The sequence below is a fragment of the Chlamydotis macqueenii genome, chromosome 7, assembly GCF_036417535.1.
Source record: "Chlamydotis macqueenii isolate bChlMac1 chromosome 7, bChlMac1.mat, whole genome shotgun sequence".
Classification (NCBI taxonomy): domain Eukaryota; kingdom Metazoa; phylum Chordata; class Aves; order Otidiformes; family Otididae; genus Chlamydotis; species Chlamydotis macqueenii.
The window spans coordinates 5,860,044-5,884,689 of record NC_141562.1 but is presented as its reverse complement, the minus strand read 5'-3'; the positions used below and the strand labels follow the sequence as shown (position 1 = coordinate 5,884,689).

General features: G+C 40.0%; 1 protein-coding gene across 1 annotated transcript; it reads right to left on the bottom strand.

Moving 5' to 3' along the window:
* Positions 1–4,052: 4,052 nt before the first annotated feature.
* On the bottom strand, positions 4,053–10,198 carry LOC104481954 (mannose-binding protein-like). Its single transcript, XM_086752368.1, is given in 6 exon segments — positions 4,053–4,237; positions 4,240–4,401; positions 7,864–7,986; positions 8,630–8,725; positions 9,156–9,186; positions 10,007–10,198. Coding segments are annotated over 6 exon segments (789 nt in total).
* Positions 10,199–24,646: the final 14,448 nt, after the last annotated feature.

The following is a 24,646-nucleotide window of genomic DNA, read 5'->3' as shown; positions in this document are numbered from 1 at the left end:
CACACAGGCTCTTTGAAATCAGACACCTAAATGTGGGTTGACTGCTGCTCTCACATTCTGTATACTTACTTCAGCTGCTTGAAGTTTTATCTGTATTTAAACACCCTGGAAAAGGATGCGAACAAGTTAGACACTGTAGAGTCTTCCTCCCACTGCAAATCTGCCAGAAGCTTCTTGCAGGATTAATGCACCAGCTCAGCTCCCTGGGACAAACTGCGCTGCTAGTCGAAGACACCAACAAACCAGAGCACACAGCCAGCCAGGGAAAAGCTCTCACAACCATCTGCCCTGAAGCACTCATCTAAACAGCTCAAGCTACCAATGTCTGAAACCTCACTAGGGTCACAGACCATAAAAAGATATGTTAACTGTAGGTGCCTCAGGATAAATTAATTCCCTAGAGATAAAAGAGGATCCAGTCATGCTGCTACTGCTGAGAGGTTTGGCAGACAGCTTAAAAGAGATATGAGACTGCACCTAGGCTTCCAGGCTCTCCTGCATTATTTATTCTCCTGGGTATTATTGCCAAACTACAAACTAGGTATTTTTCTTTCCTTATGTCTCCAGTTGCTGGCCAAAAGGCAGAGCCACTTTGGCAGTGCTAAACCCACTTCCCTGCATAACACTTCTCTGCATGATTCACAGAAAGAGTGTGATGGCTTCACAACAGGGAACAAGCCAGAGCAAAGGGCAAGTTTCTTTTCTGCTCTGAGCATGTTAACCATCCCTTCCCCCATATTTGTGTGTTCTAATTAAAAAGTAAAGCAGTAAGTACAAGTTGCTACTGATTGAAATAGCTTCCTGTTTCCACTTTGTATTTCCCACTGAAAATTGCCACTTGAAAAATAAAGAGAAGGAAAAGAGCTTTTCAGAGATTGTGTTTTTTTCACATGTGACAGGATTCCTCTTCCTAAGCCTGTACTTAGCCTGAAATTGTGCTATGTTTTAGAAAGACAAACCCACCAGCTGATTAACAAATGCTGCTCTCATCCTGAATTACTCAGAAGCTCTGTGGAGGTCATATTAGCCCCAAATGAGATAGTTATAATCACGGGTATAACAGCAAATACAGATTAGTTTATAATTAATACAAAATTAAGTAGTCATCAGGGATGCTGATTTAAGCCTCTTGGGACATAGTAGAAGGCAATTTCAAACTCCTTCTCTCTTTTCAGCACCTACTGAAGAAATATGTCCCTAAAATGCATGGTGAGAAAGGTCAGAACTTGGGGCACATCTGACAGTACCTTGCTGAGTTTAAAAGTTTCAAATAATAAGACTTAATAAAAGCTCATTGTCTATTTCCAGGTTGTGTTCCTGCTGTCTGGACTTTTGTCCCATCTGAGAAGATCAGCCTGCTCCCATGCAATGGCCTGCCAAAGCTCACAGATTTCAGCACTGCTATTCTGCTCCTCTGAGCAATGGTTCAGGACAGGACAGTTTACTAGGTAAGCCCAGACTAACAGACCTATACTTTCACTTGCACAGCTGCATTTCTAGGGCAACTCCACCAGAGATGCCTTTTCATCAGTGTAATACGCAGCAGAGTTTGGTTTTGTAGTAAGGAAGGGAAGCTAGCGGCTTCCCTTCTGCACAGGTGTTTCAGCTGGGGAACCATTTTCCTTGAGATGGTTTACACCAGGGTAAACCTACAAGACAGGGAATACTGGGAGCATGAGAAGTGATACCAGTGAAGCCTGAGAGCTTCAGACCCAAGAGATGAGCTAAGAGTTTACTTCAAGCAGATTCTAGAAACGCAGCTCAGATTTGCTATTTACACCACCTTTGCCGGGGCCAACTACACCTTCCATGTATGTAGCCTGGTAAAAAAGTTAGTTATCTGATAACTTTGGACTGTATGAAACTAAGCATACAATATGAGTGTTCTCCCATTCTGCTTTCATGAACTCGCAGTGTTTTTAGCATAAGAATATTTTTGCACTTACCTGCAAACAGTTTCGCAGTTTGTATAGATCCCATTTGAATGATGTCTAGTGCTCCCTGAACACAAACCAGCTTAACAAAAAGTTACGAGAAGCTTCATAAATTTCGAACAATTGTATTGGAGATTTGCTGGGCAAAATCATGTAAAAATTAGTCTAACTTACATTTCAGAGTGACTGACATGGCAATTAGGAATAGTGTTTCTAAAAAAACCTCAGTTGAAAGAACACAGCTATTCACATCTGCAAAATATTACTCCAAATCTTTTCAAATCAGCAGTTTAGTCATTGTAACCTACTGGCTGATGCACTGGGGACATCATACATCTTAGTCTGGCTCCAAATGAAATGGTCACAAAACATACCACAGTGTTTTTTGGATACAATCTCAGAGTAGACTTACATAATCATTCCAAATAAATGCATTGGAGACTGAATTACCACTGATCTCTAAACCTGGAAGCACAACAGGATTGTACCTACTCTCTAGAACATCTCTTTCTTGTCCTATCCTAAATTAAACCAAATTTGTCATTTAAATATGCACCATATCCTGCATTTTCATATAATAAATATTGATTAAAAACTGCCAGGAAAAATTTAAAAAGTTCTTGTCTTCATAGCTGCCAATTAATGAAGAAAAGGAATATAGTGCAATTGAGAACTGCAAAGATACATTGCCAGTCATAACAAGGAGAACATGATGCAAATAAATCATATTCTAGGAAATTCATATCCTTCACCAATTTCAGTAATTGCTTTTTTACTGTAGCTGTATCACCTGGTGCAGAGAAAAGAAATGTCATTACTTACAAAGGTAGACATGGAATTAGGCAGTGAAAATAACCGCTATAAAACAGGTGAGCTGTGCACCAAATAGCTTCCTCTGTTCCCATGGGCCCACGTAACTTGCCAGTGTAGACACAGGCCTCCTTTCTGTAGGGGTACTTAGCTTACAAGTCTTAAACTAAGTGGAAGAGGAATTGAGAATCTTCTGTTCTCCCATGGTCAAAAACTTAAAACCAGCATGTAAACATTTTTCTTAATTGTCAAACTTTCAGCACTGGGCTTTGTTGTCATGGTATTCACCTGTTCCTGCTTAATTCAGTCTGTAGTTCACCTTTTTGTAGTCCACTTGAGGTGAAAGAAGCTCCCATCAAAAAAATCATAGAAGCCTATGGTATCACTTCTCTCACATTAAGGACCAGTTCACGCAAATAAGGCCTTTTGCTGTTTTCCTGCATGAGCTAAATGGAGTAGGCTCTTGTGTTTAATTTAAGACAAAAATATTCTGCTTTCTACAGCATTTAAATCTTGACCTATATCTCCTGTACTTCAAATGATGCCTATAGATTGCCAAAAAAAGATCTTGTTCTCTTATGATCTACTGCACATAAAGCAACCTGGCTGGATGTTTTCCTATTTTATTCCTCTTTATAGTTACAGCACATTTCATTTTCCCATCATATGGAAAAAACAGCATGAAAATAGCCATCACTTCAAAAAATAAATTATTTACATGTCAGTAGTCACTTATGTGCAATGCACCTCTGTACCCAGCCAACAAATGCCACTCTAGGCTCTAAAAGTAATAATTATCAGTCCATTTTAGAACTAGAGTAAAAGCACACCAGGAGCAAAGCCATCACACTAAATACTGAAATAACATAGGACCACGTCCATTGTCCATTATTTACATGATAAAGGGACTTACCAGAAACAACATGTGGAGAGTAATCTCTCCAAGTTTACAGCTCAGCTCAAAGACAGAATATATAATTTTTTTTCATTAGTTTCACAATTATTAAAAAATGCTTTATTTACGAGGAACTCATAGGAGAGTATAACAACCAGTCTGCTGAGCATGCCATAACTCATTAGCCTTACTACCACTATGATAAACACAATTTAGTTCATAATGATTGAAAAAAAATTAAATTTGTAATTAAATTTGTATTTTCTTAGGAGATTAAAAAATGAATATCAAAGAAAAAAAACAATTATAAATACCACTCTGGTTCTGATTACTCCAGGCCATCTTTATGGAATCAAACTTTCGTATCAATCACATAATTGAGAGAAAAAAAAATTTGGGTTTTCTTAGGTTCATCAGCTCAAGAATTCACAAATAATTGAGGCATGTAAATTTGAACAATTAACATCATTCCATTTTCCAGAGTCTTGTATTACTGCACAGTCTTCATTTTTTACATTATTTGGTTCTCCAACATTCCAGTTTGTGTAAGTTACAGCCCCTCCTTTCAGATACATGAACGTACATTCAGTCTGTTCACAAATATCCCCACGTAAGCCTGCTTTGAAGGTCTTATTAAGTCTTTTAAAGCTGTATTCTCAGCCTTATTCCTAGGAAAGGCAAGTGCACTTCCAGCTTTTGCACAAAGGGATTTCCCATTGTCAAAAGTATCTTTTTCATTTTTTAAACAATCCTCTTGATGTTCTTCAAAATCAAAGCTAGAAACAAAAGTGAATATAATTGTATTGTACCAAAAATTCACCTGCTATCATTATTTATCCATATCACAATTGTGAAATAGCTAGTAGCAGTTATAAGCAGACTATTTGTTGTAGTAGTAGATAGAACCCAAAAGAAGTAAAACAAAATAGACACTTGGAAATATCAAGCCCATACTTCAAGAAAACTGGAATTTCACAAGAACTGGATCACAAATCTTGTTCTAATATTTGTCATTTCCAGTTCATGTAGTATTACAGCTCTTGAATCAGGATCTGAAGGAATTCACACTCAAATTGCAAGCATGGCAAAATAACTTGCCAGGTTTCAATGCAAAAATCACAGATCAATTCAAATCACAAAAGGAACTGTGCTACAATTAGGAGATCTTCTGTACCCACCAGCTTTATCACTGAAACCAAAGCTGAGGGACAGTAACGAAATTCAGGGTTTAAAGCAACAGTGCTGAAAAAGGAGACATAGTGACAGCCTGGGGAACTGCGTATTTCTCCAGAAAATATGAATTGTCTTAGGAGAAGTAGGAATGTATAGCTCACATCCTTGACAAGCTTTCAGCCAATGGAAACTGAAGCTCTTGTTCATTTAGCTGATAAAACTGCTAGCAGCAATTCTTTTGAAACACCTTTTAATGGGCAAGTTATTTTATCTCATTGTCTTTAACAAATTTCTGGGATTAGTGTGAAGGGAGTTTACCACCTTGCAACAATGATGCAAAAACTATGACAGAGGCATAGTTAAATTTTCCCCTGACGTTGTGGGAATAGTACCAGCACAATCCTCTTGCAGGCAGGTGTCCTGGTTTCAGCAAGGATGGAGTTAATTTTCTTCTCAGTAGCCGGTGTGTTTTGGATTTTGTGTGTGAAGAATGTTGATAAAAACATTCTGATGATACGAGTTGTTGTTAATGAGACCAAGGACACTGTCTGGCTTTCCAAGTCTCGTTAAGGTCTCGTTAACGTGCAGATGCGGGAAGCTGGGCAAAAGACAGACAGAATAATTGATCCAAACTGGCCAAAGAGAGTATTCCATGCCATAAACGTCATGCTCAGTATATAAGTGGGGGTTGCCCATGGGAGGGGGCATCATTTTCGGGTATTCCTTTTCTGTTCGGGCATTCTTGTTGGGTATCCGTTCGGGCACCCTTGGCATCCTTTTCTTCTCTCTTGCTTGCTGGCATCGTTCCCTCTACCTTGCTAGCTTGCTGTCCCCCCTTTGCTTGCTGCTCGGTGTTGTTCCTGTGATCACTGCTCGGGACGGGCTGCGTCGGTCATTCGGACATCGGGTGGTGAGAAATTGTACATTGTTCATTTTGTATATTTTGTATATATGAATATCCTTATATCCTGTTAGCTTTGTAGTTTTTAGTATTTTTAGTAAACTTTTTATCTCAACCCGCGAGTTTTCCTTTCTTCCCAATTTCTCTCCCCCGTCCCACTGGGTAGGGGGAGGGTGAATAACAAACTGTGTGGTGATCCGGGCTAAACCACCACAGCAGGGAACCCCCGCTACACTGCTGTGCCAGGTAAAACCTCTACAGCGGTTTCAAACACCCTTTTCTAGAGTGCTGATATACAAGCACAGGAGGACAAAAGGGAGATGGCTGAAGGGATTACTTCCACCAGCTATTCAGCCTCTCTGCGCTCTTCAATTTCTTGCCCCAATTTCAGGTTACTTTCAGACTTTGCACACAACTATGGTGTTCTGGTTTTGTTAGTGAGGGGGGGCCTAAGGTGGTAGCTTCTGTAGGAAACTGCTAGAAGTCGCTCCCCTTTGTTCAGTGGACTCGGCCGGGCCTAGGGCAGACCCGCTGCTGGCCAAGGCCGAGCCAATTGGTAGCAGAATGTCCCGTGATAACGCCTCTGCGATAACGTATTTAAGAAGGGGAAAACAGGAAAAAGAGTAGGAGAAGATGTGAAGCAGCTGAGCGGGGGGCAGAGAGGGGGAGGCGCGAGCCTCATGGGCCTTGCAGGCCTCACCCTCTGGCCTCCCGCCGGGCAGCCGACTGGGCCCAACTCGGCCCGGCCCGGCTGCAAGAAGTGGAGAGGAGATGAGAAGTGAATAAGATGTAAAAAGGATCCTGAGAGATGTCTGCCAGCCTGTTGTGAGGAACGGCTGCAGACGCCAAGGTCAGTGAAGAAGGAGGGGGAGGAGTAATATGGCTCCTGGCCAAGATTCCTCTGCAACTCGTGGTGAAGACCATGGTGGAGCAGGTTGTCCCCCTGCAGCCCATGGAGGTCCACGGAGGGGCAGAGATCCACCTGCAGCCCGTGGAGGACCCCACGCCAGAGCAGGTGGAGGCCTGAAGGAGGCTGTGGCCCATGGAGGGCCCGCTGGGACAGCTGTTCTAGAGGGACTGCACCCCGTGGAAGAGATGACCCACGCCGGAGCAGTTTCACGAAGGACTGTGGCCCATGGGAGGGACCCCACGCTGGAGCAGAGGAGGAATGCGAGGAGTTCTTCCCCTGACAATGATACAGCGGCGTAAAACAACGCGTGATGAACTGACCGCGACCCCCATTCCCTTTTCCACCCCCCGTGCCGCTCGGGAGGGGAAGGTAGTAGAGATAATGTTAAGCCCGGGAAGAGGGAGGGGTGGGGGGAGGTCATCTTGTTCCCTGTCTCATTCTCCTGCTAATTTTAGAAATAAATGAATAGTTTTCCCCAAGTCGAGTCTGTTTTGCCCGTGACGGTAACTTTAAGGATTTCTCCCCGTCCTTATCTCAAACCTTGAGCTGTTTTTTCTTATATCATCTCCTCCTATTCTCTTGGAGGGTGGGGGGAGTGAGAGAGAGACTGCGTAGTCTGGTCCCGATCGGGGCTGAACTACGACATATGGCTTCAAAGTTGTCCTTTCTCCAGGGAAGGCACCCCCTTGGAAGGATGGCCAGGGGTAGTGTGAAGCTACATGACTTTATTCTGCTGATGCTCATGATGTGGCAAATTGCAGCCTGTGTAATTTCCTCCCAAGTTAATTTAAGAACAAGGATGGACCTTGCGTTTTTCCTAATGCAGCATTTATACCAGGACTAGTAGTGCACTGATGAGACATTCTTTGAAAGTTTTCACACAGTATCTCTTGAGAAAATTACTTGCAGACAGGCCCAGGCAGACAGCATCCCAATCCATTTTTAGTCACAGAAAATTATCTAGAACTGAGGCAGTAAGAAAAATGTAATGCAATGCTTAAAGCACAAGCACCCAGAGAACAGTAGCTGATCCCACAGTCTGTGTAATAAAGCCCCTGCCCTGAATGTTGGCAAAGTGATCCTTAAATTTTGGCAGGGTCAGTTCAGGATCATTGTATTCAGTGAGACAGCATTTAATTAATGACCATCTCCCATGAGCAACACAAGAGAAATTTGTAATATTTGTTTCAATTTTCTCTTTTCAGTCCCTTCTCTAGCACAAGTATGTCCATCATTTTACCAGGCCAAAAAGAAAAACTAATCAATGATTGGACCTTACCTTTTTTGAATCTATTTAGTTCAGTCTTCAAAACTTGTACTTTTGTTTCCAAAGCAGTTACTTGTCTCTGCAGGTCATCCATTACTACAAGTAGGAGTTAAGAGTGGTATTTAGTAACTTATATTAAAATGACTATACAGCAGCTGTCTCTGAGATGCTTAGCTCTCCTGTAACCTGATGCCATGATAGAGCTATTTGGTTTCCAGAGCAGAAACCACAGGCCACATTGCAGATTTGTTCCATAGGAATTTGTCCCACTGGGAGAGCCTTACCCCTGACTAGGATGAATACTTGGGTGGGCTTTGAATTCTTAGGGCTGCCAAAGTCATCTTCTATTCAGAGGGAAAAGCCCAGTTCTCAAAAGCAAAACATGTATGTAAACATTTTTAAATGAATTAAAGTTGACATCAAAAACACATGAACAGCCAAAGAATGGGGGGGGAAAAAAAAAAAAAAAAAAAAAAAAGCTGTTTATGAGATACAAGGTTTGTTATTTCACTCACAGACGACAGTGACTCATTCCAGACATTTTTTTCCCCCGGTTATGTTGGTCAGCTCATCTCCTATCTAACAAAGAGCTTATCTTTCTGTGTCTCACACTTCTGGAAATCACAGCTTTCCTCACATGATGTTATAAGAATACTGGACATTAACACAAATATTGTTTGGAAAATATACTAAAAGGTTGAAAACTAGATTATAAAAACATGATAAATTTATTTCTTACTTCCATGTTTTTCTTCTTCTCCTTCCTCTCCTTGTGGTCCTAAATCTCCTTTTATTCCCAGACATCCTTCTTTTCCAGGGAAACTGTGTAGACCTCCTAGAGTTTGATTTAAAATAAAATTGTTTATATGTTTTCTAAGTTTTTTCTCCCACTCTGTTTTCTTAGTGCTTAGAGATAATATCAAACACTGACTTGTTTGGTTGGTTTTGGTTTCCACCCCACCCCACAAGGAAAATAAAAACATCTCAGGAAAATTGAATTGTTCTTGTGGAAAGCTTAATTTGCTAGGAAATGCATGACACTTTCATGAAAAATTATTTACTACATTTACTTATGGCAGTGAAAATCCAATGAAATAAATGCTGTCACATGTTATTGCAAAGGTACACCTGCTCTAAAATCAGAAAGCCAATATACTTCAGCTATAATCCAATCACACATCACAGTATATGATCTAGAAAATGAGCTAAATCATAAGATTAAGGATACCTCTTGAAGCAGTTTGTTAAAACAGTGCTGGCTTTACTTATTTCAACCATGAAATTGCAGAGGGTGTACTGAGGGTATGTGGACCAGAAAAAGTCTATACAGAATAACAATATATGCCACTGAAATTTTACATCAATAGTTCATATAAAGTGGGTACTGATAACGATGGGAGTTTGCTAGGAGGTTGAAAAGCAATTATCTAATTCCAAGTTGTGTGGTATACACATGATAACACAGACAGGATATGGTAAGAAAGTCTATGTACTTGTATTTATAGTACATATGTAGATGTGTACTTAGTAAGTGTTTGGCGACTTGGGAGAGCAGGTGACTTGGTTCTACCACATGACAGAAAGCACTCGCTGATCTTTTTGCTGTTTGCAGCAGTGCATGAAAAAAGTTACATGACAAATCATGCCTCAGGGGAATTCTGTTGTTGGGACTTAGCGAGCAGGAAGCAATCAAGTTATGACCATCAGATTACTAGCCAACTCCAGCAAGTATGATTTCTGATTTTGAGAGCTAGCCCCTGGAAAGAGAAAGCAATAATCATTTAGTAGGGTATCATAGGAAACTCCGTGAGTGAGTCAGAGTACAAATGGTACAAATCAGATTAAAATCTCATTACATTTGTTTCATGGGCTGCTGTTAAAATGTACTGTATTTTTTTTATATATTGAAAGCTAAGTATCTAGAGCAGCATTATAAATGCAGAAAACATTTTCAGCTTCCTGAAATTGTGCAGAGCCTACAAAAGGTTAACGGGGCAGAAGAAAAGGAGAGAAATAAAAAGACAAAATGAAAGAATGAAGGAGTCAAGAAACAAGACTGAGGGGATGATAAAAAGTGTCAAAAATCCAATATTGCTAAATAGTCATAGTTCTGTACCTCGTTCTCCCTTTTCACCTTGGGACCATCTCTTCCATCTCTGCCTGGTAAGCCACTGACTGCAGGAGCGCTGCACTGAATTACTGGGCAGGAATAAATTTTCTCTTCAGGTTTATCTGTGTTAATGGAACTTGTTACCATCAACAGTGAAAGCCAAAGTACCAAGGCATTGAAAGGCTGAAGAAGAGTCATTGCTAAGTCCACAGAGCTGTGACAAATCAGAGTAATTTCATAAATTTCTCCATTTAAAGGGTTGCCTACATTGCATAGAAAATACATTCTCATCTCCAGCCAAAAGACAAAGAACAAGGGATAGATTCTGAATCATTTAATCTAGCCTCTGATTGTATCTTTACGTATGGAAACCAGAAAAGAAACAGCCAAGCTTATAAGAATCTGAAAATCTCAAGGTGTAAAGAAAATACCTAATATAGCACCTGTCATCAATCTTGCCATACTGCAAATCCATTTCAGTGCTTTGTTTATTGTTTGTCTAACTTAAGAGCATTTCTCTTAATGCCAAATGAGTCATACAGTATTCCAGTTTGGGATGAATCCTGAACTTTCCAGCTACTGTATTTCTGCTAGGACTCTTCTTTCCAGAGCTACCAGGATTGCCCTATTTCTTAGCTTAGAGTGATTAACCAAAATGAAACTACCACAAACGCGAGCTGACAAACTTTTATAGTAAATAAGCCACATACTAAAGTCAATTGGCCTTATTTTCTCCCAGTTCTACCACTTAAAATGAAAAACAAGCCTAAGGAAGCACCATTTGGTTGACAGATTGGGGTAAGGAGAGAAAATCAAATCCAGTGTGAATTTTGCTAGTCACCTCAATTACTTTTCTTTATTTTAAACTTCAAAAAAGAAGAACTACAGAGAGCAGCTTCCCCTGTCACGTTTCATCTGATAAAGTACAGTATAAAGTATAATCACTAGCATATTACTGTGAGAACATTATCCTTAGGATAAAAAGCAGAGTTTAAGCAGCACCACTTTTTTATTTACTTCTTTGTGCTTTCTCCATTAGGCTCACATCAAAATCTGGTGCAATGGCATACACCAAAATAAAACAATGAAAGGTATTTAGCTAACTAGTATAGCAAAACTTGAATACTGATTTATATTTCTTATCCAGCTTCATGAACTCAAGCCAGCTCTTAACAGCCCTCTAAGGATCTCCTTCTGCTGAGTTTTTACACTATGTTAATTATCCAACGCCAGGGAAGCTGACATTGCTGCTGTCTCCCATGTAGGTAGCAAGACAAAGCTCAAAATAATGGCACAGTAAAAGAAAACCTGAAAACAAAATGTTAAGCTCTCAGATAAGTCCTTGCCCTATAGAGATTCAACCTCATACAAAACTTTGTTGTTTTTGCTTGCCAGGAACTAGGATCTGTTTACCTCCAACTTTCCAAGCTGACCAACTCAATCCTTTATTCTATGAGAGCTGAAGTGCCTGTTTATGTCTGGCAAATTGGTGGCAGGATTTCCTAGCAACAAAATCACTTCCAAAAGAGACTAACGATAATTTGCACCAACAATGGTTTAGATAAAAAAAGCAAAATGTGACAAATTGCTCACAAAAACTGAGTAAATCTTAGGGAGCTGAAATAGAAAAAACAAGTTTTGCAATCTCTATTTCTATTTAGAGAGGATGGAGAATCCCACATGGAGAACTGCGCTAACTGTGGATGCAATGACAGTCCTCAGGTCCCAAGGCTTACACAGTTGCAGACTTTCTCAGCAGAGAGATCAGAATTAGGCCTTGAAAGATGCCATGAAACTTTTATATTTAGGAGGTAGCTAGTTCTGGAGATCCTATTTAAAGACACAGATCCCAGGTAATTCTTTTGTTCTGCCATAAAAACGTGCTTTAGGACATGATTCACCCAATGCAGGTAACAGCAGGGAAGGGGTCTTGGACGAGGCAGCAGGGAGCCCTTGTTCCAGACCTAGTCTTGGAGGTAACAGCTCTGAGCCATTACCCCAAAACCTGACAGCACAGGACAGCCCTATTGAAGTTAATTACTAGGGAAACTGCTCCTCAAAAGCATACATTACATTTATATCCAGAGAATACTCAGGGACAGAATGCTATTAAACCAACAGATTACATCATGCTAACAGTCCTCCTCCTCAGCTTGGTGTGCTCCGGAAGCACAGCCTACGAAAGTCCCTTCTAACCAGCATGTTTGCACCTGCAAGGGTTGCAAGACTGCAGTATGGTCAAATACTTACCACAGCAAGAGAGATCTTTACTTACTGACACCTTTACTTGATCAGTACGCAGTGAAACTCTTATAGCACCACTGGCTTCCATGACAGCCAGCACAACACGTAGTAGAGAAGAAATGGAACAGGAACCTGCTGGATTTTTACCATGAGGATGAGCCTGCCAAGAGAGAGAGAAAAAAAAAATCCCCTGCATTTCTACTAAAAGTTGTAATTTTTTGCTTTATTTTGGAAAGAGGTTGCTTACTGGTTTATCTTGGTCTTGCACAATCCTAATGATTGCCTACGTCAGTCTTACCACCTCTATTTACAGGTACTGCATATGACATTCTGAGAGTGAGCCCTTTGCCCTTTGCCTGGCCTTGCTTGTGTTACAGTACAAATGAACAACCAAAAAAATCCAAACAACTGCAGGCACTGAGAGTTTTGACTGTAAGGTTTTTCCCCTTTATTCAGTCAATGGATTCATTTTTGAATAATCTAGGAGAGGGAAGGATATTTGAGGCTTGCTTGACTGCAATGAGTGCCTTTCCTGGAGTGGTCTGAATTATCGCTGGGAAAAAAACGTAGCCAATGCAAATGTACCCATTTATGTTTAAAAATGAGATGTGGGATTTGGAAAAGCAACATGGGGTGAAGGAATATATCTTTAAACTTCCAGCAAATCACTTACTACTTGTCTTCCTATAATGGTAGTGATACACCTAGTGATTAGAATAAATTTCTCAATAGAGCTTGCACTGTCCAGCTGGCTATTGTACCACTCTCTGGACATGAAAATTACAGTAATAAGAATAATATGTGGGATATTGCCACAGGGTGCTCTGCAAAATTAATAACATAAAATACAATGCTGAGGAAGAGATGTCTTAGGCAATTCTGCTTGCAGAAAATTTCCTTACCCAAAGGAATGTCTGTTAGAAACCTCCAGCTGCAAAAACTAATTCAAACTCTCCATCCCTGCAGCAATGCCAGGAATTATTTTGTTCCCAAGATCCCATTTCTTGGTCTGTTTTTCTCTGATGTGGTGGCATCAGATAGAGATGTTGTAGGCTGTTAGGCTGCCTTTGTATCTTTACTATTCAGGAGCTAGAATAAATTTAGTCTCAGTAAGAATAAAATGAAAACATCATTCAGAGCAGTGCTATTTGTCAGCCATGATTCAATAAAAAACATTGTAAAGCCAACATCATTAAACAGCGTTTTGGAACTGGGGATCTATTTTTTTAATAAGAAGCTGTAATTTCCACACTGACCCTTGCTGTTTTGGCCAAGAACCAAATGTGGTATCTATATGCCATCAACACATGGCATCCAGGGCTCATCTTATTACCTTGTAACCCACAAAAACATCTGCTTCGTTGAATGTCTGTTGAACTTCCGTGAAGCTTGCTTGCCTGCAAAAGCAGAATTATGAAGCAGATTGGATTCTCAGCAATTTCCCCACCCCTAGGTTCTTGCCAGGTCAGGACACCATCTTGCTGAAACATGGTGTATCACACAGCAGAAATTTTACTAAGCTGTGGCAAATCCAGCCTGTTTATATGCAGTATCCAAACCCACAGGACAATTGTAAATTCCTGCACCAAGTGACAAATAAAAATGATAAGGGCAAGTGGCTTAGTGTTCACAAATTGGTGAATGTCTTTCTTCACATGATTCATAACTTCATTTTGTATCTCCTTATTTCTGTATTGCCTTCCCTTCCTCCAGAATTACTTGGTTCTCCCGATTCCCAGTTCAAGTACCGAGTTCCTCACTATTTAGATCCTTGAATATACCTTCTTTCTGTGTATCATTCATTTTGGGGAATGGTCTTTTGTCTGGCTGCTCTTTGATACATGGTGCAGCACTCTGCAGATTTCCTTGGACAAGCAAGCAGCTCAGCACGTGAGAACACTTGGCTTTTGAAGCTTCAAACTTGTCTTTGGAGTCATCAGTTCTGAGTATTCTTCACCAGCAGAAATATCATATGGGAATAACAGAAGTGGGAACTACATCCAATTATTTTCATCACAGCATAGCAGGGTGACAGCTTCTAGACACTTGCAAAAGAATACACGGCTAAGGCAGTGGATAGAAATGCACAGCCAGCTCATTGATTCACTTTGATGTCAGACCAACAGAGTGCTCTTATCCCCCAAACCAGGAGTTTACAAAGTATTTCAAACTTTTCATTGAAACAACCAGAGTCAGGATTAAAGAGTTTTGAAGAACAAAACCCTAGGAATAATCTTGTTTCAGGAAAACCTCAGACAGGGCATTGTGAAGGACCATTCTTAATAAGTACTCATACAGTAGTTTAATTAGAGCTCTTACAAAGATACAAAATGGAAGCTATCCTGTGCAGGATCTTTTTCTTCTGAATTAGTAGTGATTTATCTCTTGCCTCTGTAACCTACCATGCATCCATTCTTCTGTACAGTAAGAAGGATGGAGCAGAGCTGAGGCTCTTCATCTATTTCTTTTCCCTTGCCAGCCTGCCACAGAGACTGTACAGATGAACAGTTCCTCCCTGTTTTGGGCTAGTACCCTTCCATAAGCATGTAGCAGCTGAGAGTCACATATAGTTGAAGTATCAGAAGCTGTAAACACATTTTGCTTCTCAATTTAAATGCACATTGAGAGCTAAGAATCCAGGTAAGAATATCACATAGATTTAGTAATCCAGGATAGACTCTATTTGCATTGAAAATTCTTTAATGTGAACAGCAAAGTTTGTGAAACATGGTGTAGTTACTGAGGTTACCTACTGAGATTACGGGATCAATGAAGTCCCTATGCTTTTCCATTACTTTTCTTATGTTTCAGCAGGATTTTGCCTTTCTGTTTCTTAATGATTCTAGAAAAGATTCAAAATCATTAGTAGGGTCTTCAGGACCTGTCTTTGCACAGCAAATCCAGAAGTACTTGGTAGGGGGAACAGCAGATGCTAACTCGTGAAAGCACAGCCAATAATGAATGAAGTGGCCTGTAAGTGACCTCTGGTGGACAAGAACAACAGTGTTAAATTTGTTTGCTTCGTATTTCTCAGGAGAGCAGTTTATCCATTTAACTAGCTTACGTCCATTCAGCTGAATATTATCTAATATTATACAATAATCACAAACATTTTCCACTTCAAGCAAAATTACTTCATGTAAAAAAATGGAAACTAATACAGGAATGGCAAAGTTTTGATTCGTGAACTTTAAAGCCTCTGTAACAAGAGAGATTCCTGACTGTTGCATATATACCATTAACACTGTTACCATTATTAAAGCGAAGCTAAGGCAATCTTTCAGGTGATATAAAACTCACAAGTAATTTCAAAGGGAAGAGTGTTCCTCTGAGGATATCAGTTCATTCCAAAACCCACCAGCATTTCCCAGCTTGGGTGAGGTGGTGGAGTCTGTTGCTTCAAGCACATGCAGGCTGATCACAGCCACTGTACGCAAACATAAGAACTTTTATAGCTACTTACTACAATACAGAATATCCCTAAGGACCTTATCCTATTCCCAACTAAATATTTCTAAACAGAATTGTAAGCTTGGGAAATAATTTTTATCTCATGGGTTGAAGAAGCTTCCAGTGCTGGGTTTTGGGGCCCAGGTTTGCAGAGTGCACATACAGTTTGAGAGACCACAAACTTCATGCAGATTAATGTTGGGCAGATTCACCCTTTGTGTGGATTCACTCTTTTGGTTATTAGACTTGCTTTTCCTTCCTACTGTTTCCTAATCTCCACCTGGAGCTAAAACTCCAATAGCTTCTCGCATAGGTCTAATAATAGACATAGGAGATGTTTCACTATACAGAAATAACACACTGAAATTGTTCCCAAGGAAAACCAGTCTGTCTTGGCAACAGTTGTCCTGGCAACTAAATCTCCTCGCAGAGGATGATGGCCACTGATCCGTGGAAACCAATCCTGAGTCATGTTTCTCAGAGGGGCGAGGGAATAGAGCTGCAGAGCCCCCACCATTGGCTTTCCCCCTTCACTCACATTGAGAGGGAACTCCCACCAGCCAGGGAGGTTAACTGAAATTCTGCCTCTTTAAAATACTAATCCAAGATACACTAATTACAAGGCATATTAATAGGCAGCATCCTTACAGCCACTTTTGTTTTAGCAAGTTATGCTAAGGACTGGCTTAACTCTCCACCAGGAGAGGAAAATTGCACTGGAAAAATCACATGAATGTAACTCAACACAGCCATGACAGTACTAATCAGAGCACAGATAAAAATGGCAGAGCACATTTCTGTCCAGCTTTTCAGGTGACAGCATGAAAGCTTTGAAGAGCTGTACAGCTTTTGATTTCATACAAGAGTGACACAGGCACTCATTAGGGCTAGCACTGCGCCAAGAAGGCTGTGCTGTTCTTGTAACTGCACAGCCCCAGACCTGAGCCTAAATGAAGCCCAAGGCTTGTAAGGAGGAGCTCAAATGGCAGTCTTTTCCTTGGACAGGATTCCCACGTGCAGCTCTCCCTGGCTGCCTGTTATGACTCAATTGCTCTTTCTGCTAAAGCAGCCTTGCTCCAAGTTAACATCACTTTGGGAGAAAGCTCATGCCACATTAATTGCTGCTCCTTCCCCTGCACAGCATATGCCTTGCAGTCATTGGTTGAAATGGACAGAAACACAAAAGTCAAAACTCTTCCTTTTCAGCAGCATTTGCACACTCTGCTCGGGTGTAGGTCCACAACATACGCAGCCTCACTTCCCAGCCAAAGCCTACCGCTCCCTTTTTCCCTTATGCTCCCACCTCCGAGAGGCCCAAGCACAGTGTGCCTCAGCACCTCTTGGAAATATCTGAAGCCTCCCACAGGGTGAGCCTCACTTTGTCACAGCCACGGCCCCCCAGGACTGAGGCTGCAGGACGGCAACTCTCCATCCCGAGGAGGACGAGCAGCCCTTTGGGCAGCAGATCTGTGCTGCCGTGAAATCCTGACGCCCAAGCAAAGCAATGAAACACGAAACAGCCGTTTCATTTTCACGGGCTTATTAATCCTGAGCTGGCTCTCTCAAAGGAGACGTGTGACAGGGGACTCTGGGTGACTGAATCACAAGCAAGGAGTTGAGTAGCGAGCAGAAACTTAGGCTAGCACAATCTGAATCCAATCAGTTAAGAAGAAACAAGAGGAGTACCAGAGTCCATCTGGTCTCAAAAGGGCCAGGGTGAGAGGGAGCAGGGCTGCACCAGGATATCCACATCCAGAACCAGCAGAGCTTCCAACAGTTTCTCAGAAACTGATCTGAAAGAAAAATTCCTGTTTCAGAAAATGTAACTTTTCAAGGAAATTATTTCCTCCTACAATATTTTTTATTATTTATTCTACTTCTTTGATATGAATGATGCTGGTCTATGCATACTATTATTTATTTAGTCGTGAATATTTGGACACATGCGTTGTCATATAGGAGGAATGCAAAAGTACATTTGATGATAGCATAACCATTGCATGAATTAATATTTGCATAGGAAGAAGAGAAATGTTTTTCATCAGTTTACACATCTCTTCCCATTACCTGCACAGTAAACTCAAACACAGTAAGTGTTTCAGGAGGCTATTAGGCAGGGGGAGTCCAAGAGACTTGCAAGGAGAGGAAAAAAGCACCTCAAGCAACAAATCAAATACTGTGAAAATTGCATAGTAAATACTTGGAGATATGTAAAATCCCACTTCTAACCTAAACAAGTAAACAACTTGAAAAAAATGAGCTCAGACATAAAAATTATGAACTGACTACAAATCAACTGCAAACACATTAAAGGCCTATATTTGTTCAAATACATTATTCATAAGGAATAATTTGAGCTGTAGTTGTATGCAATTTATGTTGCATAAACTTCAGCAAATACTTGTAACCAAAAGCTGATGTAAAGAATTAATGAGCAATCTCAAAATAAAATTCTATTACTAAATAAATTCCTCCCTGATTTGCAAAGCCATATGCTTTCTTCAGCAAATATCCCAATACTCCTATTAACAGCTGAGCCCTGTAACGTTGGGATAGTGACGAACAGCTTAGGCCAGATCAAGCTCTTGTTAAACAGGACCGGGGTGAGGTAAGGGGGGAGAAGCCATTGGTTTTGAAACATTCTTCAAGTTTTAAGGCTCAACAGCAACATGAGTCAATTGTATGTTTATACTAAACAGCTACATTTCTTCTCTAGGATCTATATTTTCAGAATTTTTATTAAACAAATGAAGAGTAGAAGAAATGCATTTTTTCACTGCTGCTAAAGCACTTCCATTGTCCATTGCTGCACTCTTTTGGGCATCAAATTTAGCAACGAACAGCTCAGGCTAAGAGGTACTGTAATATAACGTGGTACCCCTGCACAGGCTGAATTAGTGTACCATACTGGCAGCATTATTAGGCTTTTTAGTAACTGTAAGCAACTGGGAAATTCAGATTTCACGTCTTTCAGTCAGCTATCTCAAAACCTTTTCCTATGTGCTCTGCCAGAGCTGTGTCTTTTTCAGTAGAAAATCTTTCAACAATAAAACAGTTAGGCTTTATTACCAGTCAGATGCATGTGCAAACAATAAGTACAACCTCAAGAAAGTACTGCATCCAGCTCTGGAGCCCCCAACACAAGAAGGACATGGATCTGTTGAAGCAAGTCCAGAGGAGGGTCACAAAGATGGTCAGAGGGCTGGAGCACCTCTCCTGTGAGAACAGGCTGAGAAAGCTGGGGCTGTTTAGCCTGGAGAAGAAAAGGCTCCAGGGAGACCTTCTCTGGTACTGGAACACTTCCAGTACCTAGAGAGGGCCTGGAAGTGTTCAAGGCCAGGTTGGGTGGGGCTTTGAGCAACCTGGTCTAGTGGAAGGTGTCCCTGCCCAGGGCAGGAGGGTTGGAACTAGATGATCTTTAAGGTCCCAACTCAAACCATTCTATGATTCTAAAGAATTATTATTATTTTTTTTTAAATACCTGCAATCTCCTTTCCTTCCAAATCCTCCTTCCCTTTTCTGCTGGAAAAACATCTCCCAGTGTGTGCACAGAAAAGCATGCCCACACATGCTGGGCGCCTGTGTGACTCTGTGTGTCTCAGTCCATGGCAACTCTGAACTCAGTGCTAGCTATGAAAAAGCATGAAGATCAGCTTGCTTTGCACTAACTGCGCTGCACTAACTCCACACTAAACATGTATATTATGCTAAAGCAATATCAAAGGAACACAAGATTTATTTAATGAATAAATAATGTACATTTATGTATCTTGAATAAAAACAATACAATAAAACAGTAGCTGGCATCGCTCTCAGTTTGGGCTTGACCAACAGTTGAGACACTGTAAAGCTTTTCATTGACTTTTTCTATGGTGCATTAAGCACATATCAGCAATAATGTTGAATTAAAAAAAATAATCAAATTGCTAATATTTACATAGAAACTAAAGGCTTACAATAACTACTCCAGTACAGTAGCTCATACCACCTACTTTTCACTCATATTTTACCACTTCTCTTGTATTCACTTTGTCACACATAAACATAAATTGTATAAATAACTTTTTATTATGTTTTCACTTACCTATCTTCTTTACTTAAAAAAAACTTTAGGGTTCTGAGAAGTTTTGGAGTAGTTTCACAACTCGGCCATGGGGCAGATGCCATTTTGCAGATTGAGCCTGCCTAGAGAAATGCTCTGAGCTTTACTTACTTCTTTGAGACGCATCCATAGGCTGTTGCATAGTGGATGGACAGTAATGCACAACAAGCTGTTTCTCCCCAGTGCCTCCTCTAGATCTGACTCTCCTGAATACAAGAACAACAGAGAGGAAGACTTGCCTTTTATAAATGTCATGCATAATTTCCCCACATTATGGACTAAAACCAAAATAGTCACTCTCTCTAAAAATTTCTTCGTTTGTTTTAAATCCTCACCCCCCCGCCCCAGTTTGGCTAACTTACAGCACCAACCAAACAACTAGCTGTTGTCATTAATCTTTGACAGCATTACTACTCATTAGAAATCAAAGCTGTTGCATTTGTACAGTATCTTTCCACAAAATATGTCTTGGTATTTGAAAATTATTAGGGAATGAATCCTAACTGCTCTTAAAAGGCAGTTGCCAAAAATATGGAAGTTACCGGGATTTTTCAGATTCAGGGTTTTGAAACACTAGGTCTTTCCAAAGAGTGAGCCAAAGATATCTTGACACAAAGACAGAAACGCAAAAACAGGTTTGTTAATGTGTTCCAACAGCACCCCTTAGCTCTCAAATACCTCTCAGTCATGTCCCATCCGACGAGACGTTTGCAGGTCCGGTGCAATAAGAATTACTGTTATTCTGTTAGTCACTTCTCTCATATAGTTTGAATAATTTTTATGTGACCAGTAGTTTGAATCTAATCTTTAGTACAAGGTGAGGGATATAATAGAACAAGATCTTTTCTGTTACTAATTGCTGCAATAGATGGGCAATGTCTATACTGGTAAGTTTCTAGAGGCCCTTTTCACTACAGTCCAAAGACATTTGTCATATTTTTGAAAAGTCTGGTACCCTAAAGTTTTCATTGACCTCAATGAGAGCTGTGAGTTTCCACAATTTTTGAAACTTACCCACTTTTTTTTTTTGTTAAGAAGCATAATTTTAACATATTAGTTTAAATAATTCTGAAAAATTTGAAATAGATCCACAACAGCTTTCATAACATAGAGAAGCCCTACAAACCAACCGTTATTTTTCTCCCAATGTTTTCTAACCTGTTTTTAGATAATAATAGGATATGTCACAGCTTCTCACACATTACTGTGAATTGACTAGTAAATGATAGATAAATAAGGTCATGGGAGGATTTATTGTCGTTAATATCACCTTGCAGAAATGTTAATTTCCTTTCAGTGAGTCACTACCCAGCAGACAGTTTCTGTTTGTCTAGAAGTGATAAGAAGAGCAGAATATGAGAAAATTAATTTTCACTGATGACAGAACAAATGAAGGAAGAAAGTCATGTACTTGACAAACCTCAATGTGGAATCCAAGCAAGAATGCTAAAATACTGAATTTGTTACTGTGATTCAGAACAACCATAACGGGGACATAATTTCTGCAACATAGTCCAAAATGTTACTTAATATGATACACTGACAACATATAAAGCAATACACACATTTACGTGACAAATAACCCAGGAACAGGTAGATTAAATAATCAGAAATTACTAACAGGATCCATCTTTTCACTTACGTATTTGTCCATTGTTCTCTTTTTACCACTCTATTTATTTCTACTGATTTCCAGTTTGAGTTGTAGGATTTTATTACTTATATGCCTAAGCATTTCTCCTGCTTGTATATCATCATGTATTTCAGGTAATGGTTATGCTCAGTTGCTGTTTATTCTATAGCACTGCTCTCTGCTGACTTCCTTAAAGGAGCAAACTGCCCAGCAGCTTAGCAATGAAGAGCTTTTGAAGTCTCAAGTCACCTTCAAAAATACCAGTTTTGAATATTTTTCCACCAGCAATCATGCCTTTTGGGAACAGGAGAATAAGGAGGACCCAGAAGCAGAATACATGTAAATTATTCTCAGCCCAGCATTGCAGAGTGGCAGCTTCTAGGAGTCTTGCTGAGCAAGGCCACATTATTTCCCGGAGTGACCCACGTGTGAGAGCACTGCATACAAATGCACAGTTAATTTGCCAATTTACTTTGATGTCAGTTTAGCTGAGTACTGCCATTCCAAATGAAAAGTTTAAATGGGTTTCCAGCTCTGTAGTTCTCTGAAAGATCTAGGGTGTTCAGGATCAAAGGGATCCTGGAACAAGAAACCCTTTGAGAGATGGCCTTTACTTAGCACTGAGATCCTGGAAAATTACTTCAGTCAGATCACCAAGGAAGCTACAGTAACTCTGTGCAATGGGTTTGGGTTTGGTTTTTTTTTTGTTTGTTTTTGGTTTTGGTTTTGGTTTTTTTTGAGGAATATTGTATTTCTCATACACACTAATTTGCCATTGTTTATGCCATCTTTGTGTCACCACCAGCCAAGTAACAGCTTGGCTGCATGTCTGAACTGAGGACAAAACAAAACCTGCAACCCCACAGGTGCCCAAATCACTTGAAACCCTATCTCAATCTGATTCACCTTTCAAAAGGTATCTGTACGAGGGAAGTGACTAACAGAACCTGCTGCACCTATGCTACACCCGCTTCTCCTTATCTCACCCTGAAAAGAGGAAGGAGACCTTTTTTCCCTACTTCTATAACGTCTGTTTACCTTACAAGGCTTCTGTCTATAATGGTAGGCTACTCCTTTTATGTGTCTTTTGTTTCCTTTAAGAAAAGGCAGAACTATGCCACCCACCTCTTCTAATGTCTTTGAACATCATCCTTTTCAGCCCGCACAGTCCATTTTTTTCCAAGATGATCCTCAACACTTCATGATCCAGTGAGTTGTGTCAGAGAAGCTGAAGAGAATGTGTTGGAGAGAAACAGTGCAAATAAAGCAAATAATTACTTTAGTCTCACAGCTTTGTAAACATTTGCAGGTTGCTCTTAAAACTACTAGACACAGGCTGTAACTACTAAAAGGAAACCCTAATAATTTATTACAAATGCAAAGTACAAGATTTGATCCTTATGGACCTTAACTGAAATTCTTGAATAAATTCCTATAATTGCCTGAGTAATGGCTTTTTAAGTGGAAAAGAGGCATTGCTTTTGGTACAAGTCTGCCCAATCAGGGTTTGTAAAGTTACCTGACAGGAGGAGGCACAACAGTGAAAGGAGTTCAGTACTACACAGTGGATTTATAATTCACACAGTAGTCAATTTTCGACATACACTAAACAACTGCACTGATCTATATATATACTGATCTATATACTGAAGTATATAAATTACCATTTCAGGAGAAAATACTGCATTCATTGAGAGGGGTTTCTGTGGTAAATAGCAATTGCTATATGTTACTGTGTGGAATCACAAATTGCACTACCTTAATTTCAGAATGTATTGAATTTATTGGAAAATGTGAAGTGATGATATTCTATTTATAGCAGTGCCATGATGATAAATTAGCATTACTGTAAGGTAAAGTAATTATAGTGCCTTAATACTGGCCCTATTAGAAACATATCTGGACTTTATTCTCTATTACTAGCTAAGCTGGGAGGCTCCGCTGGCTGGAAAATGGCTGCTGTTTTATCTTGCTCTGCCTATCTTTCTCTAGTATCCTCCTCACTATCTCTGCTGCTCTCAGGAATTCTGCAAGGAAAAAAAGTGCAAAAATGTACTTCCTTTCTCCTTATATTTGCACAGAATGGCATTAGATGCTCTTGTCAACAACATTTGTAAAGAGGAAAACATGGAAAGCAAGGAAAAATATACCACCCAAATACTTGTCCTGAGGGGAAAAAAAAAAAAAAAGAAAATAACTGAAGAAGACCCTGATAACATTCAGAGACAATACTAAAAAGTTTTGCAAGAACTGAGGTAGAGTATACAGTAATGGAAGATTTGGGGAAGTCTAATGCAGTGACTGATTTGCTAGGCAGAAGGTGCAGACCTGCCTCCTCTCTCCTGCCCCTGAAGCTACAGCGATGATGCACAAGGCTGCTTGTCTGTGACCAGATATTGTGGCTCCCTTATCTTCCACATTGTCCTCTTCAGCTGCCTGCTAGCATGGGTCAGCAAATAAGCCATCTGTGTCAAAAAGCTGAGGAAGAGGTGGAAAGTCTTGCTTGCTTGAATCAGAGAGGTTTATGTTTTTCTGCCTAACTATCTTCGGTGAAGATGTAAAGCATACTGCCTTAAGGTCTGTTCTAAAGGCACTATTCTTCCACCCTTCCTTCAGGCAGAGAGATGGATTATGTGACCATTCACAACCTTCACCAGCTCTCTCTTCTCTACTGGTTTTTTTTTTGTTTGGTTGGTTTTTTCCATTGGTTTAACACCATAAAAGTATTTTCTTGCAAGCAGCTTATTTTATGAGCTATCTCTTATGACACACAGATATGCATTAGAGTTCTATTTTTTTCTTAACTTGGTAGTGGGAAGTTTTCAGACCTTCTCTGAACTTAAAGTTAAATTTCTTTCCTTTAGCCCTTTAGAAACCTCAGATATCTGCAGAATTTAAAAGGAGTCAGAATGCTTCCAATGGGTCCAGACAGCTTTAACTTTTCGTATTAACTCCTTTTAGTTTTAACGTAAATTTTTTATTGCCCTAATAATGAGGAAAAATTCTTCAACTGCAAGTAATTTTGATCATGCTCGGTAAGGATGTTGGCTAAGCATTCCCAGATATCTAATGAATTCTTCATTACCAGCAACAACTTATATTAAAAAGAGTTTACAGAGCTACAGATTTTCCCTTATTTTGGTCTCTCATTTCCTGCTTGCTGATATTATAGAAGAAAAGATGATATATTTATAGACATTTCCAGCTTTAGTGTAAA